Raw genomic sequence first — 22376 nt, 5'->3', positions numbered from 1 at the left:
TTTGGTCGCAAGAGCAGGCTCAAGGGGCACCTTACCGCTCTTACAGCTCCCTGAAAGGAAGGTGCCAGGTGGGAGCTGGTCTCTCCTACACCACCTGCAGGACTACAGGAAATGGCTTTAAACTGAACCAGGGAACATTCAGATTATGTATTATTTATTTTTTCTCTATTATTAGGGTGGTTAAGCATTGGAATCGACTGCCTAAGGAAGTAATTGAGTCACCTTGAGATGTCCTTGAGGTGTTTGGATCTGGTGCTTGGTGATAATTTAGTAGTTACAGGATTACAGTTAGTGCTGGAGGGATGGTTGATGGACTGCATGTATCTTAAAAGTCTCTTTCACCATTGGTAATTCTATGATTTTGCTTCTGACATCCCTCAGGGAGCAAGCATTTCAATATGTTTGTAACTCCAGATTAATCCTTGCATGCCTATAATCCGTGTTGGCCAAATCCTAGTATTTAGCCAAATACAATAGTCTGGACATACTTCTAAACAGTAGCTCAATAACAGTCTGCCACTATAGCAAGCAAGCCAGCTGTGCCGCCGTGTCTCTCGGGCCCCGCCGGGCAGCGCCCGCACTCACACCGCCGCTCCCACCCGCCCTCACGAAGGCCGCGAGAGCGCCCGCCCCGCGCCCGGCGCGGCCCCGCGCATGCGTCCCGCCGCGCCGCTAGGAGACGTGCGCGCTGGGAGGCCGCGGCGAAGTGGCGCAGTCACTGACGGAGGAGCGCTTCCTGCGGCGGTCGGGCCGCTTCCTGCCGCATCCCGGTCCCTTCCTGCGGGCCCCGTCTCTGCATCCGGGGACGGGACAGTGCTCTGCTGCGGGAACTGCCCTCCGCTGCCCGCCCCGCGCAGTGATACCCGCAGGCCCGCCCCGCCTGCCTCCGCTCAGGCCCTGCGTGAGTGTCCTGTGGGGGTCCCGCGTGGACGTGGCCGGGAGCGGCGTCGGGGTGCCGGGCTCTGGCCCCAGGGGCGGCGGTGGGCTCGGACGCCTCTCCCGGCATGGGGGCTGGGGGCTGGCGGGCTTCCCTGCGCACGGGCTTACCTGCGCGGTTCGCTCCTGTGGCTCTGAGGGAAATACCTGTTTGTTTGGAAACACTGGCCAAAGGGACAAAGGCACCTGAACTGTAAGCCATGAAGTTTGTTTAGGAGAGCCTGGCGAGGTAACCAGTGCTGGCGGCCACGGTAAAGGCCGTTGTCGCTGTTGTGAGACAGCGGTGTTGCTGCATTGTTTTGGGTTGGGGAAGGTAACTCCTCCATTGCTTGTGTTCTTGGTGTTTACAGCTTCAAAGGCTGAACCGAACATGTGTTTCTTCTGTGCCTAAATCTCGAATTCTCATTCATCGTTCTGTTACTAGCTAATTGTATCCATAAACTGCTTATGTGTACGGTGTGCTGTGGAGAGTGCCTGGTCTGCTCAGAGGGGAATGGGGCATGTTAACAGTTGTTCTGTCTACTAGAGATGGAAAAGTTTGGACAGCACATAAATACTCGTCCAGACTAAATGTCAAGTGACTTACTTGTTATGCAACATGCCATTTCTTCGGCAGAACTGAAAGTGAACATCCAAATAGTAACTTCCATAAAGCATCGTGCTTCCCCTCACCCACCCCATCAAAGGGGCGGGGGGGGGAAGTAAGAACTCTAATAGCTTTCTCTTAGAGCTAGTGCAGCAATGTGCATGTTTCTACTATTCACTAGTGTGGGTGGGTTGTTATCACAGGAAATAAGGAACAAAGCCAAACCCAATCATAAAAACTCCTCATTATTAATTTTCTTATGTTTTGTCCTAATGCTGTCTGCAGTGACAGTCGGAACTATCTGGCTAGTTGTACCAGAATAAATTTTTAGTTGAAAAGATAGTAAACCTATATTTTTCTTTGACAGAGTCTGTTCGGTAAAATAATACTATATACGTATGATAAAGCATGATTCGATTAGTTGCAATTGGTGTCATCATTTGTCTGGTTTTTTACATGTCATGTTGTGAAACAATACTAACTTCATGACATAACTTGTAGTTCATGATTAGCTGCATCTTCATGCTCTTACCGTGTACTCAAGGGTTTCTTTCCTTATATTGTGAACCTCATTGTGGAGTGTTTCAAACATGAAACAAGTTCCACTGTTACATGGTACTTTTCCCTGACATGAAAACTGTTATATCTTGTGACATGTAATTTTTTTAAAAATTAAACTTAAAATTGAGGGCGTCATATAAAAGTTCATTTTTAAACATAAATGAAGTAAGCAGTAATTATGAAGCTTCAGAGTATGCAGTATTTTTATTTAGTGTCTTATACTGAAGGTAAATCCTGTGATCACCATTCTCTTAAGCAATTCCTGGAAGTATATTCTAGCTTACTTGAATTTTTAAACCAAGAGCTCAGAAGGTAACTGGTATTTCTTTTCACCTGATTTAATTTTTTTTTTTTTTTTTTTTTTTTTTTTTTTTTTTAAGATAAAAGGATACATGTTCGCTTCAAGTAGAAAGGATCATGTTCCCAAATTCTTCCAGCTTGGGTCGTCCACCCTTCCCTCCAAAGTATCAACGACAGAGTACTTTTGTCACTAAACTTCCTCTAAACATGCCTCCTACTGTTCTTTCTCACCAGCAAATTGTCGTTCCTCCGTTTCATTTTCGCGGTGCAGTGTAAGTACAGTCAGATTTGGTAGTAGGGATTTTGGGTCTGAAAGGAATATATCTCTTTATGGAGGATGGTTTTCACGTTTATAACATTGAACTGCACTGAGCTTCACAAAACGTGAAGATGTCATGCCTGTAAAAAATAGCTATATAATTTCCCTTACGGACGTGCAAATCTAAACGCTCACCTGCGGTGCAAAATGCATGAGATGTATTGGCACTGATAGTGGCACTAATCCACAGTTCAGTTTTAAAGATCTTCAATCGTATTTGTTTATTGGGGAGAACAGGGAGGAGATGAGAAGGGGTGGAAATGTTTATTCTCGGGTTTATATTTGAAAGCACTGTAGTGTTGTTTAGACTTTTGAATTTAAAAGTTCCTTAAGTGAATTTGCTTGCTAACCCCTTCTTACACATATGCTGTCAAGAATGAGCATTTTCTGTTTTTAATGAAATACATATTATAAACTGAAATATATCTTCATGTTGGATAGAAAAGAAAGATGTATTCCTTCTAAGAAAAAACCCAAGTGACAGGACTTGTAGAATTTAATATTGAGTTAACAACAACTACCAACCCATAAAAAGTATTTTTGTTATCTTGTGAATGATTGTTATGGACTGTAGTCTTTCTAGAGCTCTTTTGAGTGGGAACATTGAAGCTACTCCAGCTGTTACTCCAGCTGTTACACTGCAACCAGCGACTTCTGGAAGTGTCACTCCACTGTCTAAGTCGGATGCCCAGACGTCATTTCAAGGAAGAAAGTAAGCTCTTTGTACATGTGTGACTAGTACTGGTTGTAATGTACCCATTGTGAAGCTGTCTGATATCAATTTCTTGTGCAATTTGAGTTATGTTAGAAATTGCAATACTGAATATTTTTTTCTTTTTGATGGAAATAGGCCATGTATTGGCTCTTTAAAGCATTGTACCTGTTTGAGAATCTTAGTACTTAGAAGAGACTTCCTGTACCTACTTTTTCTCTTCCAGCATCTGTAGCCTTGCAGAAGTGATCTAAGTGATTTATTGTAATACTGCAGTGAATTGTGGTCTGTGTGGGCTTGACTTTAAGCTGGTTTGTGTCAACAAATGTTCTTTTCCTGTTAATTTGTCAATTTAAAAATAAGAGTGCACCCTCGAAGTTTTATGGGAATTGTTGTGTTTTCCGGATGACACATGAAGTGTTTTTCCTAATTTTCCTAACTATGTGATGTATTGTTTTTCAAATACAAGGTGTTAAATTCAAGCATATGTAAGTTCTTTTTTTCAAGGATTTTATGCAAAACTAGTTTTTGTAGGTTTTTTTTCAATTAACTTGGATTTATATTACTATCGTTGTTATTTTAGTTACCACAGAAAGGGAAAGTTTGCATAAATGTAGAGTTTAATTTTCTTCTAATGCTTTAGAAAAAATCCAGTACTCTTTATTAGTTCAGATATACTAGTTGATACATGTTTCTAGTAATTGTGGGAATCAGCTGATTGGAAGGAGGTTCTCTGTAGTGTGTCTTCAGTACTATCTCCTGAATGCTATTTCTCTACCAAATCTAACATGAAAAAATAAGCACAATCAAATATATGCTGTTAAGTTATAGTTGAGTGTGATATAATTATCCCATGGATTAAAGAAGCTCCTGTTTTCATGCTGCATGCATCTTTTCCTCTTGAGCAGTCTGTTGTATGACGAACTATGCTATGTTGGGAGATTTGTAGTCAGCTTAAACAAACTTGTCATTTGGGTTTCAGTTGGTTAAGTGCAGACACTTGCCTTAAAGAATTGCATCAATCCAATTCTTGGGTAGCTTAATTTCTGCGATTTTGTTTTCTCTTTTCCCATTCCAGGTTTGTTTCACATAGTTCCTAGAATGAGCATACCTATTCTGTAGCATACTTGGGCTTAGTGAAGAAATGTCATTACTTGTTAGTATTTGAACTTTGTAGAAACTGGTTTTTAATCATAAGTTGGAGCTTGTGAACTAGAGGAGTTACACAGTGTCTCTTCCTAGGAGACAAAGTCAACAGAGTGTTCCCGATGATGCCAAACGGCAGCGGATTAATTCACGTAATTCTGATACTGCTGTAGTTAACCAAGCAGTGCCTTTGCCAAAAGAACGAAGACGCTCCTTCCCAGCATCAGTTTCTGTTCAGTCTCCAGTGTTGCGTGCATGTGGCTCACCGGCCTTAATTGGATGTTTACCTCCTTTGCAAGATACTTTGTTTCCAGATTCTACAGAAACCGGGCTCCCAGTTGCAAAGGACCAGGTAATGGCTTTCGTTTTCTGTGTTTTACTTCTGCCTTCCAAGTATGCAGAATCTAGAGGTACTGTAGGAGACCACAAACATTTCTGCCAGGGTTTTTGACAGTATAATGGGATATCTATTGGTAAACTGCCATTAGAAGGAGTATCGGCAAGTGTAGCTGCTACTGTGGTTCTGTATCACCTCCTTGTAGGTGCTTGGGTTTGAAGCATTTTTATGGTAGCAGGGGAAGTCAAGGTATTGTTACCCTGTGTTGTTTATTTACATCCTAATGTCAGGAAACCTACATGTCTGCTCTAGGAAGTAAAATTTGGAGAATAGTCCATTTCTCACATGATATGAGGTGGGGAAAATCTTGACTAAAAAAACCCCACCATAGTAATATGAGAGAAGCCCATTCTGAATAAATGCAGTATTTGGCCTGTAAAGATGTTTGCTACCTCTTTCAGGAAAGCATGAAGTTACTGTCGTAGCTGTTCTGGAATATAGAAGAGAATGGAGTGGAGTTCTGAACTGTCTCTTGTTCTGCACCCACATGACAGAAGAGTTTTTGGTTTTTAGTGTAAACATGCCTGTTGATTACAGAATGTAACTCTATTAGGAAGGGAAAACAGTCAGTATCTCCTTCCAAAAAAGACCTGACTCATTAATTAGTTTATGTGGGACAAAAAAGAGCGCTAATTTAAATCAGGTTTTTAATGATATTTTGCTCTCCATTCCTGGTAGGCAAACTGTTGACATTAAAGTCAGCAGAAGATGTCTCTGGTCATTCACTACTTACTCCCTGAAATACTGCATATACTGATGACGCAAAAATTATTTTCTCTGGTTTGCCATTTTATAACAAATGGAACAAATTTAAATTTAAAAACTTAGCAGAAATTTCTTTAAGGAACTATTAATTGTGAATTTAAGTGCAGTAAAACTCTAGACAAAGGAGTTGGTCATGTAAAATGGTGCTGGGTTTTGCATTAAAAAACCCCAACCTTCTGTGTTTCATGTAACTGCATCTGTGACAAGAAAGAATGTTCACTTTGCCGTATTGTTACTCTTTGTATGTGTGTTTCCAGTTAAGTAAACAGGTTTTGGAGTTGTTTCAAGCATGTCGGCAACAGGCCTCTGATTTGGACAGAAAAGAGCTTTGCAGAACAGAACTCCAGAGAGAAATTCAGCTAATTTTTCCACGTATGTTTTGAATCTAATTACTTAATATCAGTTTGCATGTTGTTCAAGTTTGTGATTCTTCCGTCCTCTCAAACTGTAATATGTCGTATCATGTTTCTTTTTTGTTACTCTTCTATTACAGAGAGCAGACTTTTTTTGGTTGGGTCCTCACTGAATGGATTTGGCACTCATACTAGTGATGCTGATTTGTGCCTAGTGATTAAAGAAGAACCAGTAAGTAATTTAAAATATATGTAGTTAAAACAAAATCTGATTTTATGTATGTGCTGTTAAAAGGCTGGATCCTGAAATGAGAAAAAAATACTCAAATCTTTTTGATTTAATAACATAGTTTTGCACTTGTAATAGCTACAAACTTTGACCTCAGTAATGTGCAGATAAGAATTCAACCCTATCAACCTAACAAAACTTATTTTTTAAAGCTTTACCTTCAGTTCATAAGTGCAAAAATACAGCAAAAGGGAAGCAGATGCCTAGAATGATGAAGAAAACTGTTTAGGGAATTCTGCATCTTTTAGATGCAGAAATAACTTCTAATAAGCAAAATTTCATATTATTTAGATTCATAGTTACGAACTCTAATGATCAGGTGTAAAAATGTATTTAGTATCTTAAATGTTTTTAGTGAGAAAAATGTTATGACTAGAAATTAGGTAAACAGAAAGGGTATCTGAAAGAAATTTAAATAGACCATAATCTTGAAAGAATTTAAGCATAATTTAAAGGGAAAAAGAATGCATTTTTGTATAAATGGGGCTAGGTTTTCATCTAGGTCTGTGATTTTTGAATGTCTGATAATCACTTTGCATATTGAGTATGGATTGTTCTGGCTGGCATTTACTGTGATAAATGTGTATGTAGGATGTAGAATGTATTGGTGTACATGTTCATGTATTATTCTGAGAACTCATTTAATTTTAAAAGCAAAACATGCTTACTTTGAATATTTAAATAAGAGGTACCAAATTTTTTCATTAATTGTAATATCACATTTCAGGTGAATCAGAAGACTGAAGCAAGACGTATACTCAGCTTAATCCAAAAACTCTTCATTACTAAACTTTGTAAGTTACCATCTAAAGTGAGGTGGTAAGATTATTGGCAGGTCGGGAAGAAGTGTTGATGCTCAATTGCAACTAATGTATGTAATTGCATCTTGTCTAGGTTCTAATCACAGTACTCTTTGAAGAAAAGCTATAAATATTTAGTAATGTTACTTGGTGTGGATCAATGGTAATTAGAAAAAACAACAGTTTTTCTTGGAAACTATTGGACTTCAATAATGGGTAATATCTCAGATGACTTTTGAGTTGGAGCACAATGAGGAGGGAGTAGAGTTCTTTTTGGGAAACCTCTGTTAGTGGACTCTTGCTAATATCTTACATTGCAGTGTCTTTCTGGGAAAAATACTCTTAAGAATTTGTAAAATAAGATGTCATTCACAATAGACTGTGTAGAATTGATTTTTTTCTTTTGAGAAGTAATTAACTTAGGTGCCTAATGAAGAAAGTAAAAAATGTTGACAACACCAGCACATACAGATAAAACGTGTCAATTCATAGTTTCTTTAGCTTATTGTTTAGACTCCCTTCAGATTAAGAATTCACCTGGGCAGTTCTTGACTTAAATGTGAAAGCCTTCTACGTCAAAGAGGCTTTTGTATCTTCCTTTGAATTATAAAATACTCTAACATTCGCTGATATCAATAACTTCATCACCCTGCTTTCCAGGCTTGTGGTATAGTCTTTGATGGTACTCCTTATAGTGATGTTCTGAACAGTCCTGCAGTGCTAAAGGAACAAACCATAAATTTAAATGCAGACTTCAAAATTTCTTCATTGTCAAGCATGCATGCACAGATTTTAACAGCTCACGTGGAAGAAAGACATGATACATTACTGAGTAGGCATCTGATATTTAATGCTTATTACTACTGATTTGCATAAGTGTGAAAATTAGTCTGGGTTTGTCTGTGGTGCAGCTCTCTCCAGTGCTTTCTGATAGCACAGTGATAACACAGGTGTGTTTTCAGGGTTCAAGAAGCTTCTAAATGAGCAGTCTTTTTCAAGAACTCTTGTTCTGTGACAAAGTGTTAGACAAAATCAGGTTTGTTTACCAGTATCAGAAAGATATGATAGGCATGTGCAAGTGATCCCCAAGTGATTTGTGCCTTTGTCCATTTTTGATTTTGTAATTCTCTGATACCTTGCAAGTGTATTTGGTCAGCTTGATTTAATCAAAATATTCTATGGAAGGTAAGGCAGGACAAAGCACTGCTGAGATTACCATTCCTGTCAGGCTCACTTAGTTGTGGTATGTAGTCCTCTTACATCACCTCTTCAGAATCTTAACATCACTCTGGCATTAATTCCTATTTGTAGCAGTCTGTCCTATGACTGTGTGTGGATGTTTTGTGACTAAAACTAATAGACATAAGTTGGTTAAAAATGTTCAAAACCAAAAGGCTTCGGCACATGGGTCTTTACACCTAGATTTAGCTAATTTACAAGCTATATCTCAGTTCTGCCAAGGTTTAGTACTTCTGGGACAGGAGGTGTCCTGGTTTCAGGTGAGATAGTTAATTTTCTTCTTAGTATCTGATAAAGTGCTGTGGTTTGGATTTACTGTGAGAATAATGTTGGTAACACACTGAAGTTTTAGTAGTTCTCAGTAGTGCTTACTATAAATCAAGGAGAGCCTGTCTACTTAAAATGTGTGAAGCTGCTTCTGGTAATTATTTTCAAGTTTTTGCTGCCCTGTTAGCATGTATGATACTATCCTATAATTTTAAGGTAATACCTCTCTGGCAATATTAGTGAAGTATTTCTTTCTTTCTTTCTTCTGTAGAAGAGAGACTGCCGCATGTTCTTAACAAGTGTGTGAGCACTCATAAAACTTACTGTTGTTTCACAGGAGGGAACAGAAATAAACATAGTTTGGGCCAAACATGAAAGCTAGCAAAGTGTGTGCCAAGATGTAAGAAAAACAACAACAGGGAGAAAATACAAGATGCTATTTAAAATAAGTTCTTGGTCTGGTTTTTTGAAAGAGCTGAAGGACAAAATGAAATAAGGAGGATATTTGTGGCATAGGTAAAGTTTTGGAGCTTTTTTTAACCTTCTTCCAGATCACTTTGGTTCAGAAACTTGGGAGACGTTTTTTCTGTCTGTGCCTCTTACAACATCTCTGTCTTTGTTCTTGTACTCTGTAATCTTCCTCTGCATTCCAATGTAAGGACAATAAAATTGTGACTTTGTGCTTATTTCACCTTAATTCTATGATGGATAAATTAAGAAGCATTCCAAGTGCAAATTTGATCAGTCCCTTTCACAATTTGTTTTGTTTTCAGAACTTTAACTGCCATCTCTTTTATCCTTCATATAGAGTGGAATGTGATTGTTAGATTAGGAGTTTTTGGAAGTGGATTCAAAATTTGTATAAACTCTAGCTTGTTTCAGGTTTGTAAAAGGTAACAAGTCTGAGCAAGGAGTTGTAGTCCATCAGATTCTAAGTCTTACAGCAGCGGCTTTTCTCTGCTGTCATTTGGCATCTAGCATACCAACTGAAATGAAATGTGTTCTGTTTTTGAATAGTCTAATAACAGAGAAAAGTGGGAAAAAGCTTCTGATATTTTATTCATTGTTTTTGTGTATATCTAAACCACTGAGAGTAAATGTCAGACTGATTCCTCACTTCAGATTCATCTGTGTGGGACTCATTTGAAAAACACCTTGATAGTATTAGGTTGACAGGTATTTACTGTCTGCATAAAAAGCAAAGAGCTCATTTTCCCTTAGATTTACAAAGAGGTACAGTAGCATTGAGACTAGGGTATCAGAGTGAAATCTGCCTAAGGGTGGTCTAGTGGGAAATGTGTAACAGCTGGGACAAGCAAAGGAATTTGAACTCAGTTGAATGACTTTGAAGGACTGTGCAGATCATTGAGTGAATTCCAAAAAATCAGCAGTTATCCTGTGGTGGGTTGTACCTTCCTAGATTCTTCCTGAATGTGGATTCAGACCTCTGTGTTTCTCCTTCTATAGTATAACCAAATCAATAAGAGCATGCTACGTGCCCAGAATGTCAGAGGTCTTTTTGGCATATATCGTGTTTGGGATTAATATTCTGTACAATTGCTTAATCTTTCGTTATGTAAAAGAAGAGAGGGAATTAAGCTCTTCGGTCTGAAATTCTGCATGAAGAAGTTATATATGAAGCAATGCTTAGTCTTCTTTGAAGCAGCTTATATTCTTTTCTGCTGACCTGAAGTGGTGTTCATGACCTTTCCGTAGACATGCCTAAAACTGTGGAGCAGCTGTACAGATTTCTTCTCTTGTATTTTGGTGTCGCCTCTCTGGTCATAGCTTTCATGATCACATAGTCAGTTTACTAAGGCACTTACTCAACCTTCAAGAATTCCGCACCCTGTATTTGTGACTGCTTCTTCCCCTGTATGTATATGTAAGGTACAATACAGATTCTGCTAACAGCATCGTTGGTCTGAGCCAGGAAAGAGGATACTGGCAGGAAGTTACTGCCTTGTAACTTCCTCTTACCTTTTCTGACTTCTTCCTAGCTTTTTACCACCCTGTGAAACAGATTTGGATTATGTTTTGGGCTGTATCTTTTTTTCTTAGCCAGCTGATTTGACACAAGCATCCATCAAGTGTAGGGAGCCATTTGCAGACAAGGATGTGTTTGGAAGTGGCGAGTCCTTAGAATGAGTTCAGTTAACCTCTGAAGAGCATTAGGAAGGGTCATAGTGAGGAAACTTGAATTGCTATGACATACAGATAGACGTCTGCCATTGCCTACCACGTGTTAGTGCATTGGGAATATTTGTCGTAAATTTGTTAGTGAATAGAGAGGAGGCAGAGAGCTCTGCATGCTTTAGACTCTCACTTCAAAAATATTCTGGGATGCTGGAGGAGACATGCCTGGATGTGTCGGAAGGTACAGCTAGAAGGAGGGGATGCTCGTGTTAATTTAGCAGACAGCGAGCATGAATTGAAGTTGTTCATTTAAGATTCTCCCTTTGACATCTAGTAAACTAACAGTAAATCTTACTAATAAATTAGTAAGATTGTCTTTTATTCCGAGTGCCAATCTGTGTGTTGCTTAGGCTTGTGCAATGCATTAAAATGCAGATAAAAGATTGCCTCAGGTCAAATCTGTCTGAACATGCGTATCCACAAAAGAGTTTCAAAAAATCTCACAAAAAAAAAAGTTTGTTTTAATTGAGTATTGCACAGATTTTGTTTTACCAAATCTGAATTTGTCATCCAAAAGCAATGGAGATTATGCTGTTTAATCAAGCTGGCTGTTCAGCTGATAGAAGTACCTTGTTGCTTCTTCTGGAGGAAAAGAAAAAATAATTTAATTCAAGGTTATTTTTGGTGTGTATTACTTGTACTGTGCATGCTTATTTATGCTAATCTGAGGTTAATTTATAAAAACAATGGGAAAATATATGATGTTGGATATGGACAAATTCAAGTGGTCCTAGATTTGGCAGCAGAAGTAATTACTAAAATCACATCTTTTGTCCAAATTCATATCATATAACCTACAGGCTCCGCCTTTCTTTATTCTTTATTACTTTCTTGGCACAATATTCATTCAGGATTATGGGAAACTACTGAATATAGGCTGAGGTATCATGAAGTCTAGGGAATTCACAACATTATGGCTGATGCAACTGCTTTGGGGAGCTGAGTGTGGAGGGTGCATTTGGTAGCATACTGTGTAGGTAATCATCTGATTATCATCATCATCAGTGTGGATTTATTGCATGGATTTATTGCTAACATTATTAAAACAAAAGGCAGGTAAAGCTTATCCCATCTTTGATAGAAAGAAAGAATGAAAATGTTACCATGTTTTCAGTAGCATTTCAAATGAAAAGTTTTCAAAACAAGTTTTAAGCCTATCATTAGCCCATCCTGGTTGGATATGTTCTTGCTTCTTTATTTTTGTACCTTAATTATAACTATGCAGGATTTGTGTTACAAGTACTGTTCTATTAAAGCATTGTAGTACTGCATTCCTTATGTTAAAATTTCTGGAATATATTTCCCTCAGAAAAGTCTTCTGCTTTATGTTCTGCTTACTTCTTCTCTAATGTTTAGTGTGGGGTGTGTTCCACCTGCTTTCATAGGTTGTTTTTTTTGCTACAGTTGCTAAAGCTTACTTAGTCTAGCACAACCCTGCTGAATTTAATAAGCTTCTGTTTGCTATAAATCAGTTGATTAGATTATATTACAGAATCTTTTGCTAAGATCTGCATCTTGCATGAAACTTAATTGCATTTTTCTCCCTTTCAGCAAGCTACATTGAGCGACCTCAGCTGATCAAAGCAAAAGTGCCAATAGTGAAATTCAGGGATAAAGTCAGGCAAGTATTCTGTTCAGCCTAATCTTTTAGACTTTGACATCGGAAAGTATTCTATATGTGTACTGCCCTTACAAGTAGTCTCACCGTTTTGTGCGTTTATTTGTGTGCTATTGTAGTTGTTATCCCAAATTTGTAGAGCTACCATGCAGTGGCAGTCATCTTATTGACTTGATGGTCAGAATCTCCTCTTGTAGTTGAGATGCTATTCAGTTCCTTTGATGTGAATTCGAAACAGTACATCACTTATTTCTGTGGGTTCTTTGTACAGTGGATTCCCAGTTAACAAATGGTTTGACAGAAAAACAGTGGTGGGAAGAGAACTGTTGTGACATATACTTTCTCTTGCTGTTCAGGCATAACTATTGAGTTATACATACAACATTGAAACAAACTAGTTTGTGGTGATATTTCCTTGTATTCATTGCATATTCATTATGAAGACATGAGAATAATTTAAGGGGTGCACTAGGGCAGATAATTCTTTCTTCTTGTGTGTGATAAAAGTATCTGACAGGAGAAAGTCATGCAAACACTGAAATATGTTGACAGTCTGAGTAATGTTCATCGTGTTCATTGGCTTAGTTTTGTAACACTGATATGTATCAGTTTCCTATAGTAACATCATTTCATCCTTTGTAAACTGGACTTTGAGCAACTTTAATGTAGCTCTCTTATCTTGTCTGTAGGGTTCTAAAATTTTGCAACCCTGTCTCTGTCTTTTAAAAACAAATAAGCATACTTTTCTGGCCTCTTGTTATGAAAGTATATCACAAAATGTTTTTATCATGATATAACTTTATCATGGCTAGGTCCCTGCCCTGATAAAACTAAATCTGTCATGTTTACAATTTGAACTAATCTATATCATCAGTATAATCTTTTGTTTCGTCTGAGATTATATGCACTTGTTGGGGTTTTTGCTTTACGCTTTTTTCTTCATCTATACCCAGTCCCATATTTACTTGAGTATAATTGCCTACTTTTTAAAAAAATTGGAATGTTTTTTACTTTTTCTTCTAATACTACAGCAGGTTGTTTCTTCCATGCTTCCTGAATGTATGGTACTTGTCAAGCTAAAATTTGGGTTATTTGGATTAGCTACATATACCAATGCTAGTCCTTGTATAAATGAAATTATACATTCCTGGTCCAAATATTGAATGAGCTGTGGGATTACAGCAAGAATATTTTTCCCCAGTTTAAAATGAGAAAATAAACTTTAAAAAGAGACCTTTAATATGGAACAGATAGAAGTGATTGTGTGAGAAGACTGAAGTCTTTTTGTAAGCACTTATAGTCCATAGTACCATTACTTTCAATAAGTAAGTCATGATAATTGTATACCTTACAGATGGGATTTAAAGAACTCTTTATTTCCCACTAAATCAAAGTATGATCTTCTAAGACTAGAAGCAGCACATTATATTTTTGCAGAGTAAAAAGCAGTATTGTCCACCATCTGGTTTTCCATCTTCCACATTGCTTTTGTGGAGAGAGGAGTGGCGGTGAACGTCATCCTTTTGAATTGGGATTTTTTTGATTGAAATTTGGTTTTGTTTTGTTTTCTGTCTTTACAGTTATCTTACTCTTACATAACCTGTCACCACCATGTTTTGTCTTTTTATTTAAGCATTTGTCTATTACTGGCCTCTTGTCTTTTGTAGCCTCAGATGTACAAAAAATGCATATGCATGCATTTTTTCACAGAGGTCTTGAAAATTGAATTGGATATCCTGTACCCAGGGCACTAAGCCTGTCTTTGCCAAAATTGAAACTAAACATTACAAGCTTCCTGTGAGAACTGTTTTTTGTTGGGAGTTTTTCTCAGCTGCTGGGAGAGGGTGGTTGTTGTCTCTGTATCTGGAGATAAACATTCTAATGCGTTACCAATAACTGAAATATATCTATTTCATATATTACTGAAAATGGCTGTTTCCCCTTGCTTTGATTCAATGAATGAGAAAGCATTCAGTTTGTATTTGTTCTCTTTTACAACCTTTAAACTTGGGGGTTTATAGTGCTGTAAAATTAAGAGAAGATCAACTGCACTTAAAGACTACTATCTTTTTTTTTTGGTAGTCTTTTCCAGGAAATTATTGTAATGCTGGTCTTTGATCAATTATCAAGATCTTTGTACTACAGAAGATACAAAAAAACTTCCTCTTCTGCTACAGTTGATGTGCAGTTGACTCTTTTCATCTCCTTTAGTGCTTTTCAGTAGAACCTGAGTCCAAGTGGTACAAAATCTTTTTCACTTGCCACCATTGCAACAGCTAGTAAACATGCAATAGAACTTGCTTCAATTGGCATCTGATAAATAGTCTTGTTATCATGGATTAATTGGAATTGCACATGCAGTTAATATTCTTATGTATGTTCATGCTTGTATTTACAACTGTAATGTGGTAGGTGAAGCTTGTTTATTTCCTATACTGTTACATTCTATATTCTTAAAACATATAGAAGGTTATGCTTGATACTAACTCAGGTTTAAAATTATGCAGTACTTTTGATGCAAAGAATAGTTTGATGTAAAAAGCGTATAAAAGATGCAAAAAATGTAAAATGTTCGAAATACATTAAAAAGTTCTTGTAGGCCTCAAATTATTGTCTTCTAAAAACTTAATGAATTCCGGTCCATGTTCCCCTTGTATAATCAAGAAAATCGAAAGAAGTATTTGGGTGAGCAAATGCTGTGTAAATGAAACTTGTGCATGTAAAATGGAAACAGCTGTATATCACATATACAGCTACTTCTTTATCTAATAATAGGCTCATCTTGTTGCAAGTTAGTGTTGATATGGATTATTGACCATTAATGCAATGTAATTTCTTGAGTTCTGTGAGTCGTTAGGCTCTATATGCAGTAGGAAATTCAAACTTGAGGGCAGGTTGTTTTGTAAATAAAGCATTTAGTGTTTGTTTGCCTTATTTAATCTTAACAAAATTAAAAGTATCAAAACTTTTTTTGCAAAACATGCGGTGTTTACTCAGAATTGGTTTTATTCCTACATACTGATTCTCTCTTACTGTCATTGCAGAAATGGCTCTTCTGACCTCTTCCAGTTCTTTTTCTCAGTTCATTGGCATAATTTCCTAAACTAATACCTCAGAGAATTCTTCCTGGTATCAAAAGTTATCTGTAATAAATCACGTAGTGCAAGTGTAGTTGGGAGAAAGATTTGGTAGAAAATCAAAAAATATATTGTAAGTTGTCCTAAAATCTAAATTTGTATCTACATGCATTCTTCATGTAAAACAACAATAACATTTTTATAACAAAGGAGTTCAAGACTATAAGTTGTTCAGGTGCTATCAACAAAATTAAATCATGGCATTTTAAACTCTGAAGAAAGTTTCTAGGGCTTTATATTTAAATTAATTTTCACCTTATCTGTCATAAACTAGGTCGTAAACATTCAGAAATTAAATACCATGATGCTTAATTTTTTTTTCCTCCCTAATAGCAATGTGGATTTCGACTTGAATGTAAACAATGTGATAGGTATAAGAAATACATTCCTTCTGAGAAGCTATGCATTCAGTAAGTTTTTATTGTATTTTCTTATTTCTTTAAACTTTGCTTTTAGAGTTTGTATTTTGGTATTGATATGCTATGAAAATTTAATACATTACTGTATATATAATTACCTATTTAGTTACATTAAGTAGATAAGTTCTTTTTGCTCATTCTAAATACATGGAGAAAGCTGCTATATGTTTTTAATTGAATATTATAATATTCAGGAGATAAAAAAGATTCCTCATATTCAGGTCCATATATCTACTACAAGGGCTACTTCAGGTATTCTGCATATAATAAGATCATGATAGTAATGGTTATCTAGTGGTATAATCTCCAGCTTCTTTTATTTCCTTACAGCCAGTGACAGTATGGATGGCTGATAGCCAGCTATGTCTGAATGCTATTGCAGAGTCTTTGCTTGGAAAATCCAAAATACTGCTTCAGTGTTTATACTAATCCCAAATCAAAATTGGTTTGTGTCTGCTCAGGAGTTTGCATTTTAGGGAGAGATTGTGCAACAGCCTTGTGAAAGGAAGGTAATAATAACAGCACTCTTAGTGGTAAACTAAGAGTTTCTTTCTTAGCATTGCAATGTCATTTGTCAGATAAGTATATAAAGGAGTGTGCCTCAGCCTTTTTCTTCTAGGGCATTTGCATTTATTCCTTTACCCTCTTCTTCAGTTTTTGCTTAAAGTAATTTCTTTCTATTTAGGGTAGGCAGTTACCAATAGAAGCTATCTTCATTAGCTAATTTTTACTAATATTTCAGTCAAAGTAGTTTGTGTTCCATATACGTGTTACTCGGAGAGTCTACAACTTCTCCTGGATCAGTTGTTTTACTGTAATTTCTTCATACATTCAAGAAAGTGTAAGACAGGAAAAGTATTAAAAATATTAGGAAGTAATCATTGAGCAGTCACTTCATGAAGTCTAATGTTGATATACTTGTTTCTAGCTTCTGTCGCAGATTGTCATTTCTCAGAAAATCACTGTAGGGCAGACAAGTCCAGATGTGAAAAGAGCAGTGGTAGCAGTCCTGGTATCCCACCTTCTCGTCTGTTCTGCTGTGGTGCTCGCTTTCATACGGCCAGCAAAATTAACTTCATGTTTCCTGGTGAAGGCTAAATACTGTTTCCTTGAGGTCAAGGAGTGACCTTAGTAGCAAAGGGAGACCTGTGATTGAAAATATTCTTCTCAATGTTCTGGACCTTCCTAAACAGTCAGACTGTATCATACAGCATATAGCTTGTCTGTCTGTCTTCCTGGGACCAGAAGACTCTGGTGACACAAAACTAAAGGCACACAAAACTAAATGGAAGCTTTCATCAGACTCTCTCCATACTTTTTATCAGTCATATGAGCAAGGGTGAATAGCCTTATATGTATTATCCTGCTCACTTAAATGTGTAGTTGAAGGTCTATGTGTAGTTGAAGGTCTTCAACTTGCATGGGGGAAAACAATTATCAAATTACCTCTAATGTGGAAGATGCATTCGTCTGTTTTTTGTTGGAATAAATTAGCTGCTGAGGCAAACAACGGACTATCTTAGTGAACATGATAAAAAGCTAAAACAAAAAATTTCTGTGGATGCTCTTTTTTCTGTTTTGAAGTTAGCTCTTCTGTGTTGGTGCATGAGTGCTCTAGAAAACATTGAGGATGATGAGGCAAGCTGACACAAAACATCCACAGAAAATGTAGGTAGATTAGGCAGAGCTAGAAGGCGAAGTCTTCAGCAAACCAGTGGTTTGTTGAAGGAGGATGTCTGTGATTAATCTGCAATTTTTGCTAGATATTTTTCAGTTAGTGGAGACTGGACTTTTTAGCTTTGTGCAAATAACAGTACTGAGCATTTTCTTGAGAGGTAGCTTGTATCGAAGTATCAGACAAAGTTTACTGGCCAAATTGCACCCTATATTTGTTATATACTAGTTACAGGCACCAGCAGACAGAAGTTAATATCTGAAAATGAGGTCAACTAAAAAAAGATCTTTTCTACTGTGACACAAAATAGCTATGTTTGAAACTGGAACCTATTTGCATTTTTCTCTCATGGAAAAATTCTATTCCAATTAATGCATCTTCATGTGGTATCTGTACTTTTTTGGCATCTCACAATTAGTGTACTAAGTTATATATTTTAGTTTAACCATTGGTGAACAATGTTAGGAATAAGGTGATTAGTAGTAAGGAGTTCAGTTGTTTCCAAACGATCTAGTATAAGATCTACAATATAATATATTATAGATCTTATACTATAGATAGATATATAGATAGATAGATATAGATATATCTATAATATATTGCAAACAATCTATAGTATAAGATCTAGTAGGACATTCATTCTGAGAAGAGTACCACTTACATGGGCATGTGTGCTGAACCACTCTAAACATATTGTGAGAAAGTCATGCTTGATAGTTTTACAGAATAACAGAGGGTGCCCCAACTGATGCATTTGTAAGATGTCTTTTGTCCTTGTGTCCTGATAAGCAGAATACAAAACTTGTATAATGATGTCAGGTTAGAAAAGATACTCCAGAATGTATAAGCTTTTTTTGATGATCTGCTTCTACATTCTTGCAAATAATGAACTATTCTGCAGAGTCCCAGGAGTTTGTGATGGGTGGTCTACCTACAATAGATTAATACTTTAATTAGAAGGTTATCTATATTAATCAGAAATTCAGAGGATCATACCTGGCATATGGCTGTATTTATGTTTTTCCTCAAGAAATGCATATGTATTAATTTAAAGAGATACTGTATCTAACATGTCATTTGCATAAAAAGCTATTGAGGACAAGGCAAATTTAAAATTTATGTTTGTATGCAGGGATTACTGCTGTCATGTATCCTGATGTAAACTAGGATCAGTTGTGTCCTCCAGCCACAATAATTCTTTTTCATGCCTTCAAAGTTTGTATGCCTAAATAAAAAAATAACATAAGGTCTGTCCTTATGGCAGCAAGTTTTTCCACGGAAAATTCCTACAATGAGAGACCTTAGATGTAGAAAGATGCTTTGAAAATTTCCAAGTATACCTCTTGTGATGTGTCTGTGGATTTTACTACTCAAAAGGCTGTTTGCAAATGCAAGTACTGTATTTTGATTTTTATAAGATGGATAGTAACTGTAGAATTCTATAAGTAAATTCTATAAAATGCCTGCAGAATGTAACCTTAGAATACAAAACTACCATGTTGATCAAGTAAGAGCAAATGTTGATTAATTGCTATCTAGTTGAATGTACTTTTTTGAGATCTGTTTATTTTACTTGCAGTTGAGAATCGAGTTCGTCCATTAGTACTTGTTGTTAAGAAGTGGGCAAGTTTTCATGAGATAAATGATGCCAGTCGTGGTACTTTAAACAGCTATAGTCTTGTGTTGATGGTTTTGCACTATTTACAGAGTAAGTATTTTTTACATGTTTAAACTGTCACTTTTAACTTCATATTTGTGTAGTTTTCCTCTTTACTGAAATAAAACAAGCATCTGCTACACAGAAATACTTAAAATAAAGTGAGTTCTGCTCAATTTCCTTAGTGTTGCATTTGTCTTTAACAAGTGGACCTGCTGTTTGGAGGCAGAGTTACCACCTTTAAAAAGGTTTGAAAAAATAAAGTGTACCTGGAGGACACTGTGTATCTAGAAAATAAGCTCAAGTACCACTTCACAAAACTGCATAAGGACATTCACTGTAGTCATGTCTGGCAGCTGCCACAGCTGTCTAGGAAAGAGGCAAAATGGGTTCAAATAATCCTTTTCATGAAAAACTGTGATCAGTCAGCTTGGGAAGATCAGCAGTCCAGAAACCAAAGAGGAGCCTTCTACCTGTGCTTCCTCAGCCTTTTCTGTGGGGGGAAAAAAAAAGCATGAAAAAAAGCCTGAGTTGTGGCCTGTACATGCATCTAAGCACCAGATTTTTAGGTTCTGATGTTTTATTCATGCAGATTTTAAGCATTTTTCCCTGATATATGCATGTGATGTTCCTGAAAATAGCCTGTCCCAGAATTTCTGATAGTGTTTTTGTTGATACTGTGGAGGGAAAAAAAGAACACCTTTCTTTTGCACTAGTGTCCCTGCCTTCACTAGGAAAATTTCTTTTCTATACTTATTTCCATATTCTTGTACTAATGTGGATGTCTTTGGACCCAAGTTTAGTGTGGCTTGAGTTTATTTTGTAGGTACATCAGTATCTTGTACATGAACTTTCTTCCAGATAATATGTCTAATTAAATTGAACAGTAAGAAAAGGAAACTGACAGGGCAAATGCTAGTGGTAATTTTTCCCCTCCCATCCATCCTCTTAGTAAAGCTTACTAAAGCATACGCACCTAGATACAGCACCTTGATTGTTTGCTCAGATTTTGTTGCCTTTTACTTTAGTGTGGTAGAGAACTGGAAAGTATCCAAGATGTTGCAGAAACATGGACACCCACAAACAAAAATGTTGTTGAAGCAGCTGTGGTAATTTTCTTAGCAGTCCTGATAGTATATTCTACTCTTTGAAGATACTTCAAGCATATTCTAAGAATTTTGCTGTTCTGATTCTTAGTCCCTATGGAAAAAGGAGTCTGTGACATCTCTTCACTTGTAAGACCTTATGGAAGAGTGAACTAAGTCCCAAGTCCAAGACCTGTGTACTGCATTTATTTATTATTTTCCCTAGTGAATGATGTAGACCAATTTCTTAAACCATGCTGAAGACGTGATGTTAAAGCCTTAGTTTGAGGAGTGCTCTGACAGTTCTATAGCTGGCTGAGTAGGATGTAAATACTTCGGGATTTTGATTCGTCTATAGAACCACCTAATCTGGGTGATTTTTTTTTTTTAACGTATCTGATTTATATAGTTCAATAGATGCACTCCCAATCCATGGTTTTCATAAAAGTGAGCAATATTTAGATAATTTTGTGTTTCTTAGTATTGTTAATGACTGCATGATCTTCACAACATATTTGCCATTTAGCAGACCAGCTAACACTATTAGACTGTATTTGTGGCTTTTATGGAGATTTTGCTATCAATGCCTACTAAGCGTGTTGAGCATTTTTTAATAGGTTACGTTTGGAGACTCAGTATGGCAGCTGAAAAACATGTTCTTTTGCAGTAACTGTAGACTCGCTCATAGAATTGTATTAGATGTAAGGAGAAAAAGCTGAGTGAAGCTCTAATTTTTAATTTAGGGAATCTAGATGTTTTTCTTATAGCCACAAATTCTGAACATGGATTTCAGAAATAGAGCTGTACCCAGCTGCTATAGAATTTTTCATGTATTTGCATATAGTAGTATCTTGGTAAGACCTTTCATTAGCTGAATAAAGTTCCTGTAGTACTGTATAGTACGAAATACAGTAATAGAAATGTTTGCCAAATAACTTATTTTACAAAATGCATGAAAGTGAAATTCTTGATAAATGTTTTTAAGATAGAATTTCAGTGCAACTCTTTGGTGTAGTTGATATGATATTGCTTCCATGTGGATTACATGAATCACAGCAACTTTGACCTTTTTTTTTTATAGCCTTACCTGAACCCATCCTTCCATCCCTCCAAAAAAATTATCCAGTAAGTGTTTCTTATTGATTTACTACATCATATATTTGTGTGACCCTGCTTATCTAAATATATGAATTCTTAACTATCTCTAATGGATTAAATTGAATTAACAGCTTGTAGGTCAGGTCATTGATATGCCAGACCTAAGTGTGAAAAAGATTATTTGCTGCTTTTGATAATTTCTTTAATGAAAATTGTGTTATATAGGGAAGATTTGACACACAGAAGAAAGTGCTAATGAAAACCACTGACCTAATTCTCTTTATGATGGTCTGGAAATATCACTGTGTCAGCTGTAACTTTCTGGTTCCTGTATCTTAATGTGTTAAGTAGTGCTTTTTCATTCAGCTCTGTTGTGTCAGAATTCCATACCTTCCTACAGCTGTTGAGTTGCCTGATATTTCCATGTGCAGAAAGTGAGCAATACATGATTTACTAAGGAGACTTGAGACATCACAAAATTTGACTTGAGTCTAAAAAGAAAACACCTTTTTGGAACTTTGCTATTGTAGTCAGTTAATACCCTGTTCATTTCTGGAGAAGTCAATGAATCAGTATACTTTGGTCCCTCCAGAATTAGAAGTGTTGTTAGTGAGATTTAATCTACAAAAAATTATCTAGAAGTAAGAACTGCCCTCCTAAATATTTGTCTGTGCACAGAAGTGCTATTGCTGAAGAGTTCTATGCTGTAATTTATTTACAAAAATTCCTTGGTCCCTTCCTCTTTATCTGTCTCATATGTGCTACTTAAATTTTTTTCTTTATTCATAGTTGACATTATTTGATGTTCCTGTCTACATATG

General features: G+C 36.6%; 1 protein-coding gene across 2 annotated transcripts in view; it reads left to right on the top strand.

The window, feature by feature from the left end:
• Positions 1-763: 763 nt before the first annotated feature.
• Positions 764-22376, top strand: part of TENT2 (terminal nucleotidyltransferase 2) — a 45176-nt gene continuing 23563 nt past the window's right edge. Inside the window, exons 1-11 of one of the 2 annotated variants that reach the window (XM_041414620.1) lie at positions 764-901; positions 2464-2655; positions 3286-3414; positions 4657-4912; positions 5980-6094; positions 6216-6307; positions 7092-7158; positions 12418-12487; positions 15955-16031; positions 19295-19423; positions 21539-21582. In XM_041414620.1, the coding sequence (XP_041270554.1) occupies positions 2501-2655; positions 3286-3414; positions 4657-4912; positions 5980-6094; positions 6216-6307; positions 7092-7158; positions 12418-12487; positions 15955-16031; positions 19295-19423; positions 21539-21582 (1134 nt within the window). In that variant the 5' untranslated portion in view covers positions 764-901; positions 2464-2500. Of the gene's footprint in view, positions 902-2463; positions 2656-3276; positions 3415-4656; positions 4913-5979; positions 6095-6215; positions 6308-7091; positions 7159-12417; positions 12488-15954; positions 16032-19294; positions 19424-21538; positions 21583-22376 lie in introns of both variants that reach the window. The other variant, XM_041414619.1, reaches the window with a different exon arrangement.

This window comes from Onychostruthus taczanowskii, unplaced genomic scaffold (genome assembly GCF_017590055.1).
Source record: "Onychostruthus taczanowskii isolate IOZ18803 unplaced genomic scaffold, ASM1759005v1 scaffold46, whole genome shotgun sequence".
NCBI lineage: Eukaryota > Metazoa > Chordata > Aves > Passeriformes > Passeridae > Onychostruthus > Onychostruthus taczanowskii.
This window is presented reverse-complemented; position numbering and strand designations above follow the sequence as displayed.